The sequence below is a fragment of the Fistularia commersonii genome, chromosome 32 (genome assembly GCF_037954325.1).
Source record: "Fistularia commersonii isolate RoL2024-O1a breed Wild chromosome 32, RoL_Fcom_v1.0, whole genome shotgun sequence".
Lineage (NCBI taxonomy): Eukaryota > Metazoa > Chordata > Actinopteri > Syngnathiformes > Fistulariidae > Fistularia > Fistularia commersonii.
The window spans coordinates 9,684,157-9,693,297 of record NC_141315.1 but is presented as its reverse complement, the minus strand read 5'-3'; the positions used below and the strand labels follow the sequence as shown (position 1 = coordinate 9,693,297).

At 54.1% G+C, this 9,141-nt stretch overlaps 1 protein-coding gene across 1 annotated transcript in view; it reads right to left on the bottom strand.

The window, feature by feature from the left end:
- Positions 1–1,521: 1,521 nt before the first annotated feature.
- wnt3 (wingless-type MMTV integration site family, member 3) overlaps positions 1,522–9,141 on the bottom strand; it is a 28,702-nt gene continuing 21,082 nt past the window's right edge. Inside the window, exons 2-4 of the mRNA XM_086140150.1 lie at positions 6,587–6,828; positions 3,628–3,893; positions 1,522–2,325 (exon numbers count right to left, since the gene is read on the bottom strand). Of these exons, the coding sequence (XP_085996276.1) occupies positions 1,846–2,325; positions 3,628–3,893; positions 6,587–6,828 (988 nt within the window). The 3' untranslated portion in view covers positions 1,522–1,845. The remainder of the gene's footprint in view (positions 2,326–3,627; positions 3,894–6,586; positions 6,829–9,141) is intronic.

Genomic DNA, 9,141 nt, shown 5'->3' with positions numbered 1-9,141 from the left:
CTTTGGATATAGCGGGCAGGGGATGGGCGAGGGGGGGGGGAGAAGGGTGTGTGATGCTAAGCTATGCGACGTCGACAGGAAACGCCTCCGAGCTACCTGGTCTTGTGTTGTCGTTGACAGGAAGTGGGCGGGGCCTGTCCGTCACGCCCTGTGTGTTTGCCGCCAGCGTGACGTTTCCACGATTTTAGCGTTCCTTTTCGGCTGCGGGAAGTTTCAGTGTATTTTTACCGTCAACGGGTTTCGGCTTTTCGTAGATTCGTGGACGGTCAGCGAGTTCATTCCACGCCGGTCGCGCGGCCTCCTCCGCAAATCACGTGCGACGAACGGTGGAGACTTAGCAAAACGAGCTAACTCATAGCCATGTTAGCTTGCTCGCCCTGGCTCGTACAACCGATCCGTTCACGCTCGCTCCGGCTCCAAGACCACCGCCATCGTGTCCAGACTAAAGCCCCCTCGTGCACGCTGCTGCGTGGATGTGCAAGCTAAAACCCATTAGCTTTAGCGGCGGCGTGGGCGGCAGCGTTGCCTCCGATTGACAGACAACATTAAATGCGGTCAGTCCATCGCTGTTTTTATTCAAACAAAAAAAAAAAAAGTCATTCGACATGATCAAATCTCAAATTAGCAGGTAATTATCTGTTGAAATCTTGACTTTAAAGAAAAAAAAAAAAAAAAAAAGATGGACCCTCCCCCTTTCTTCCTTTCATAGATTTATATTTTTTTACGATAAGACCTGATGAACACACAAGTTCACTTTTTGCTCCACACAATGATTTCCCCCACATGTGCGCCACCAGGTGTCGCTGGAACACAAAGTCGCGGGGAGAAAAAATTAAAAATCAATCTCGTCGGGGGGCGGGGGGGGGGTAGATGTGAAGCAGCTAGTGCATTTGTACATATATATATATATATATATATATATATATTTTAATGTGTGTGTGTGTGTGTCTATGTAACGTAGCCGTGTTAGCCAACGGAATTTGCACATGCTTGTTCACACACATGCCCCCTCCTGCAAACCTCCAGTCCCGACCCGATGCTGATATTTCAGAAATGCGGGGCAATAAAACCAGGCTGTAGCACATTTTCATATTTCCCTCCCAGCGGCGCCGCCGAGGGTCTCGTCGGCTCAGTAGTTTTTGTTTGTTTTTTTTTTCTACCTTTTCCTCCACGCACACCGCGGCGACGACGACGACGACCACGTGCTGCTTCCAGTTTAGTTCAGTAGTTACGGAAAGTGAAGGTTCCCCCCGGGGGCTGCCGACGTGTTCGGTATCGGAGAGGTTGGTTTTTAGTTTTTTTAAAAAAAAAAAAAGGAAGAAAAAAAAAAAAGGAAAAGAAATCCGTCCGGTTTGAGCCGGCGGAGGATTGAGGTGTTAGAAGACGCACTTCTCTTTCGTAAAAGTTTGTTTTTATACTGCATTAATCTCACAGGTGGAAATAATAATAATAATAATAATAATAATAATAATAAAAAAGTGTTACTGTACATGCCACCGACACGTTGGCATGGAGGGGGGGAAATAAATAAAGACAAAGGGGGGAGGGGCCAGTGCTGCGGGGGGAGTAAGGATGACGGGGGAAGCAGGAAAAGGGGGAGGAAGCGGGGAACCGAGCTTATTCCCAAAAGGGGGGGGGATGCCGCTTTTCGCTGTGACACGACGGGAGGGGGTTTATAAGACGAATCCTAGTGCAGGGATTTTACAGAGACCACAAATATCCAATACAGATGTGCCATCACCCATCGGGGTGTGCGTACGTATGTGTAAGTAAGCGTGTGTGTGTGTGTGTGTGTGTGTGTGTCTTGGCAGCATTCGTAGTCCCGTCGGCGTGAAAGGGCCCCGGTCACTTGCACGTGTGCACGTCGTAAACGCGCACGCACTCCTGGCAGCTGACGTAGCAGCACCAGTGGAAGATGCAGTGGCACTTTTCCTTGCGCTTCTCAGTCCGGGTGTTGTGGCCGCGGCCGCAGCAGAGCAGGTCGCAGCCTTCGATGCCGTGCGACGACACGTTGCAGACGCGGTCGCGCGTCCCGAAGGAACCCGTCTCCTGGTTGGGCTCGCAGAAGTTGGGCGAGCCCTCGTAGTAGACCAGGTCGCGCTCGGTGGGGTGCTTGAAGAAGGCGTACTTGACCCGCAGCGTCTCCACCCAGCCGCGGGACTCGCGGTGCTTCTCCACCACCATCTCCGACGCCGAGTCGTACTTGTCCTTCAGGTAGTCGCCCAGCAGGCGGAAGTCTGGCTGCGCCCACCAGCAGGTCTTCACCTCGCAGCTCCCGGACAGGCCGTGGCACTTGCAGCGCAGGTGCATGTGGTCCAGGATGGTCTGAGGACAAAGACGCTAGTTAGCTTAGCACAATGAACACCTCCTACTCAGGGGTTCGTATCACCGTAGCCGCTCTGACGCGACGTACGTTTTAGATAAGCTAAAAGAAAAGAACTTCACGTAAGGATCCCGGTGTGAAGCCGAGGAATCTCCCCGGGGAGGTTCAGCTGGCCGGCCGTCCCTGCGGCGCCGCGGCCGTCCACGGTAACATCATGCTCCCGGAGGGCCTGAGCGTGAGAGGGCCAGGTGGCGAGGAGCTCCGGGACGCCGGCTCCCGTTGGTTGTGATCAAAGAGCGCCCTCCCCAACCCCTCATCGGGCCGCTGACAGCTCGCAGCGATGCTTTTAGTTGCCGCCGCTCCCCCCAACCCTGACTCACCGGGGTTATTTGACAGCCAGGGATTTTTTTTTTCCTCCTTCTCCTTCTGGTTCGACGGCACGCCGGGTGCTGAATTAAACCAGTCATTCAAAAGTCGAGCGCTCGCTTCTGCCGGCGGAGCCCAGAAAGAGGGAGGCGAGTCCCCGAGTCCGAGGCCAAATCCCAAATCCACGCCCGTCATCCGGACAGGTGCTGATCTGCGAGCGCTGGCCCGGGATGAATGGCGGCGCCGGGCTGGCAGAAGGTTCCCTGGCTGAGCCGCATCCCGATCATCTACGTACATGTCGGTATGAGTCATCCGAGGGAGACAAAGTACTCGGATCGCTCAGAGGTACAGGCCTGGGAAGTACTACCTGGGTAGTAGCAGCACCGCCGAGTCGAAGTACTCAGTAAGCGCAACGTTTTATGAATCTTCTTCTTCTTGCGGCTTTTCCCGTCAGCCAGCCCACCTTCTCCATCTTCTCCATTCTCTGGATCCTCCTCTCTCACACCAACTACCTTCATATCCTCTCTCACTACGTCCATAAATCTTCTCTTTGGTCTTCCTCCAGACCTCCTGCCCGGCAGCTCCAATTCCAGCATCCGTCTACCAATATATTCTCCATCCCACCTCTGTACATGACCCCACCATCTCTGGCCTTCTCTCCAAAACATCCAACATGTGCTGTTCCTCTGATGGACTCATTCCTGATCCTCTCCATGAATGTATTTTCTCAACGTGGAGTCAAGTTGTGGTCCCTTGTACACGTACCTCAAGTAGTACTTGGGTTCCACCTCTGCGGTAGTTCCCCGATATGTAAAGGAAACAGGAAGTTCAGATCCTCCTCTTCCTGTTGACCCTTCAATCCTTACGCTTAACTTCCCGGGAGTTAAATGTGCGACTTTGCCTCCGCACACTCCCGACAAGCGTTTCCTCTCTCTTACCGTGCGTCCTGCCTCGTTGTTGTGCCGGTTCATGGCGGATCGGGCGTCCGGCCGGTTCTCCCTGGCGTCGGCGAACTCCCTGGACACCAGCACGCCGAACTCGGCGTCCTCGCTGCAGCCGCCCCACTTCCAGCCCTCCCCGGGGGGTCCCTTGTGGTGGGAGTCGCAGCCGCACATGGTGGAGGTGCCCTCGGCGCAGGAGCGCGTCACGGCGAACGCCACGCCAGCTGAAGCGATGGCGTGGACAAACGCCGACTCTCTGGTTGCTGAGAGAGACGGTGGGGACGGAGAAGCAGGCGGAGGGAAAAGGCAGAGTGTGTCAATCGCGTTAAACGCGGTCAAGAGAAATGTTTACGGCAGCAAACATCCAGACAGAGGTGCCTTTGAAGAACCCGCCGACCGGAGAAATGTCACAAAAGGGGGAGCGGACAAAGGCGGGCGCCCTCCGCCGTTCTCCAACCCGCCCCCCTCTTTCTCTTTTCTGGAAAAAGTCTGACCCCGCCGTTCGGTTCCCGGACGATTCCGGGAGTTTCAGCGAAACAAAAGACGAACACGCTATTCCCAAAACGGCTCGTTTGTGTCGGAAGGAAAAGGAAGAGCGGCGTCCCGACTTTTCCAGATCCTTCTTTCGGCTTCTGCGCACATGTAGGGTTTTTTAAATGTGCTGTTTTTAAACCGTTTAAATGACATTTCTGTTGTCAGATCACTTGAGTATATTTGATATAAATGGGGATTCAAAAGCTGCGCATCCATTCCTTATTCATCACAATAGCATTTTTTTTTTTTCCTAAAATTTAATTCCACAACCTTGCGCCGCCTCATAGATTCAAAAACCGATGGACGAGGTCCACGGACGCCCGGGGATCCTCTCCTCTTCCACCACCACCACGTCTGCTCCGGAGTCATTTTTTTGTAAAGCGCCGCGTTTCCACCGTACCGTCTCTGCGGGCCGGGGTCGGCCGGAGTCCCCCGCTGGGACGCCGGCCCATTGTGGTCGCGTCAGGAGGCCCGACGCCCGCTGGGATCTGGCTGACCTCCTGTCATCCCCGAGGTGCGCTGCTTTGCATCTGGATAGTGTTTCAGGAATGTCCCCCCTCCCAAGTGGCCCCCCCTCCTCCCCCCACCTCCAGCCCCGTCCACAGCCCAAGGCCTCCAGGTGAAACCGAGCAGAGTGTCGTCCCGCTCCTTTTTTTTTCCCCCCCCGATCCGAGGGATGGGGTTACGCCTCCTTTGAAGGCGACAGCTTATTATGTAACCGGATACCATTGTTTCACAATCACCGCACACTTAGCACGGCTCACCCGTAGCGCGCCGCTAGCTCTGTTACAGGCGTACGAAAACAGGCGCACGCACACGAAGAGGTGTCGAGCGGCGGCTTCGGTATTTGAGCGGCGCGGCCAGTTTCAGACACGCACAATTGCACCATCTGAGTTTTTAGATTTGTGTGAACACGACCAGTCGATCAAAACCTGTACTTTGTTGACCACAACAGCCGCTAACGCCAGGAATTCCCTGGCAGCCGCGCCGCCGGCGAGGCTTCCCGGGCCCGATCGGACCGCTTTAACAAGGCGAGCGTTTGGCCGGCCGGCCGGCGGCGAGCGTTTTCCCACCCCGGACGCTCCTGCGAGCAAAGATATCGAGGTCTGCGATGGGTTTGAGCGTGGAAGGTGTTCAGGCGAGCTCACCCGCCTGAAGGACCGCCGATGGAATTTCCAGTTAGCGCTTGTAAACCTTGAGTTCACCGTAAGAGGAAAATCCTCTGTCTTTTTCTTCCCTAATTGCCAATTTTTACGTTTTATGGCCGTCCGTTTACGGAACCGGGGGTTCCCGCTCGCGCCGGCGCGCCCGGCCCGGCCCGCGCGACGTGAGCCCGTTAGCCCCGGTGCTCCGGCCGCGAGCCAAGGCTAGCGCTGCTGCTGCTACTACCTGCTGGGCCCATCAATCCGCCTTTGTTTCCCTTGTGTCACACTGTATTATCCACACAAAGGGCCCAGCGACTCGCGCCCCCGCAGCCCCGCTCTGCCCGGAGCTGGCAATCCCCGACTCCCTCCCCGCTTCCCCCTCCGGCCGTCCCTCTCCGCCAACACCCTGAGCTGAAATCCCATACACCGCCGCCCCCCCACTTCCTCCAGGCACCGAGCGACAGCGGCGCCGCGGCCAGCCGAAGGTGGCTGGAGCCGGCTGGTTGGTCGGCGGCGGCGGCGCCCTCCCCCCTCCCCCCCCTTTCTCCCTCCATTCACCGTCCCTCCTTTTCCTTCCCCTTCCTTCGCTCCCCTATCACAAAGTGCGCACCCGGGCCGAGGACGGGAGAGATCCCCTTTCAGCCTGTTTTCATGACAGAGTCAAAAGGGCGTGTGAATGGGGCGTCCGTGGGAGCTGGACTGTGTGAGGCGCGCACTGGCCTTCATGCACAGTAGGGGTTGAGCGGAGCCCCCCGGCCCTTTTCTATTCCCTGTAATCTCATTTGGCCTCCCTTCTCCCTTTTTTTATTTGACTGAGGAGCTTGGACTGCTCACGCTGCCCGTTCCTGCCCGGATCCCGTCCCCTCTGACACACAGGCCGATTCTTTCCCGACGGGATCCGCGGCGCGAGCCCTCCGACCCGCTAGCAAACGAACGGGGACACCTGTTCCCGCCATTGTCTCGGATTGTTTTTATGTTTCGGGGAAAAAAAAAAAAAAAAAAAAAAAGAAGTTACCTAACGATTAGTATTCCGCGCGTTGGGTGCCGATGAATGTCTCCAGAGTCTTGATGGATTCGCCGCGATGACCCGCTCTTACGTACCGGATTGTAAACATGTTGGAAGCGACGTTTTAAAGGTGTATATTATTGTATATAACAGGCTTTTGCAAATCCGCAGAACTAACCGTCTTACCCCCCCCCTCGCCGCTCTAACGAAGGGATTATTTTCGGTAGATATCCTCACGTCGTTCGATCCTTAATAGCCCCGGCCGGCCTACCTTTATCCAGCACGGGGCCGAAGATGGCCAGGTTGTCCTTGATGGTGGTGCAGTTCCAGCGCCGGCCCCTGAACTGGTGCTGGCATTCCTGGATGCCCAGCTTGACGCCCTCGGCGACGCTGGGCATGATCTCGATGTAGTTGCGGCAGAATCGCAGCTGCTTGGGCACCAGGCCCGGGATGGAGCCGCACAGGATGGGTTGCGAGCCCAGAGACGAGTACTGCTGCCCCAGGGCCAGCGACCTGCCGGGACAGAAAACCACAGCGGCGTTTACCCAGCCGGCCGCCAGAAATCTCTAAACCTGAAGCGCCAGAGAGGACATGGGGGGGGAAACGCCGCTTTTATGATCCGTTATATCCTAGACGAGTCCTCGTGAGAGATGGAAAAGAGACAGACAGATTATAATCCGAGCCCAAGGCGCCAGATTTTGAATGGAAACGTTGGTAGAATCCTCCAACGATGCTTTCCTCCGGGTAATAACGCCAAGATTATTCATCTACGTTACATCCAAACAGAAAAACGAAACCGCCGCGACGGATCAGAGGTCGTTCTCATATTTACAGAATAAATGAGAATTATAACCTTGACGAAGACAGGGGTTGTGTTAAATCGCGCGGGATTAGAAATTGACCCTTTGACAGGCGATCACCTCCGAGTTCAAGTCCTTCCGTCCAGAACCACGTGGAGACGTCGAGCGTCTCTCCAGCGCCCGTTAATCTCAGCTTTTACCGGGAGCCCAGAACCGCTCCGACTGACTCCAGTCTTTTATTGACTTATCGGCTTAATGTAGTTTATACAAAGGGCTCCTGTTTATTTAGTGAGTTTTTCCCACTCCGCGGCGGAGGGGCGGCCGGCCGGCCCCTGTCAGGGGCGGGGAAACAAGATCTTAACGCTGACTTTTCCCCCCGCGAGCGCAGACGCGCCGCTGCCGAGACGACCCGCGGCACAATGAGGCTCAAAAAAAAAAAAAAAAAACGCTGTACGCCGACGTCCCAGAGTTTAATCCTGCTCCGATTTCAAATCTGACCACGATAACGACAGATTTGGACTTGAATCCTCCAAAATGTCCGATGTGATTATTACTCATGACCGGTTTTCTCCTCAGTCATTAAATCCAGATGTTTTACTGATGAGTTTCTCGAATTCATTTCTCACCTTTTTCCAAGATTTATCACTGATATTTGTAGAATTTGTAGAATCTTTCACGTCACGACGCTTTCGACGACTTCTCGCCCCAAATCGACACGGCTCTTTTCAATTAGAAAAATAGAGATTTTGAATTTTCTATCTTTACGTGCGATTCATCCGATACGAGCGCTCGCCGCAGATGGTCATCTTGGGGTTTTCCTTGCAGAGGTCCTGAAGGCGTCGAGGCCCGAGCCAGGATTAATCACCGCTCTGAGACGGCGCGTGATGCCAGAAACCATCACAGTTTCATTCAGGTAATTAATTTTAATCGCTTTCTATTTCTCCGAAAAGAGAATTAAAAAAAAAAAAAAAAAAATTGACGAGTGGAAGAGAGAAAGGAGAAAAAAACAAAACAAAACAGAAAAAGCGTGTTTGCCGTGCCTCTGTTTTAACACGCTTTAGTGATGACAAGCTGCAACAGAGCTGCAGCTCCTCTCAGAAGCCCGGCGTTTACCGCGGGACGTCTGACTCACCGCTCGGTTCTGTCTGAGCGGCAGCGGGGGTCGGACGGGGAGACCCCGACGTCAATCACTCTGCTAGCGTCCCTCCGCTATTCCATTTTTTACCAAAAAAGCCACTGAACGCAACAATCTGTACTTTCTGATCCTTAAAAAAAAAAAAAAAAAAAAAAAATCACCTTCTTGCCAAAGCGTTTATCTCGGTTGCTGTTGCTTGTTTTTTGTTCGAAATGCATTGAATTTTTTTTTTTTTTTTTTTTTTTGGGGGGGGGTGTACTGTACGTCGCTCGGCCTCCGCTCGTGGGGATTACTGCGTGCGATTTTTGTGTTTTTTTTCCAGGAGGGGGAATAATAATGAGAGCAGCCGGTTCCCAGCTCAGCCGCTCTGGTTGGACAACACGGCGCTGGAGGCCATGAAAGGATCACGGGGGAACAATTGACGGTGATCAGATCATAGCGCCGCTCGGGATGACCTCAGGACCCCCGCGGGGCGCAACCCAATCACAGCGGCTCCCCGTTCTGACAGATGAGTGCGGCGCGCCGGCACCGCCCCGACATGCAAGTCAAGCCATTGAAGTTGCGGAGGGTAAAGAAATACCCCTTTTAGCGAGCTCGCGGCTCATGTGCGCCTCGGCTTTCTGCAGAAACACACACACACACGCACAAGGTGAACGCTGTGCGTTTGGAAGCTGCTGAGTAGACGAGCAAACAAATGAATCTAGTTTTTAAGAGTGTGACTTAAAAAAAAAAAAAATTACACGCAAAATATGACAGGGATGTGTATGTCGACACGCACGGCCTTGTGCTTCCCGCTAAAGGAGTGTGTGATACGTGTCATTAAACAGGTGTGTTTCACTGACGCCATCGACACGTGACACAAGAACGCAAACATCCTGACCGGAGGCCTTA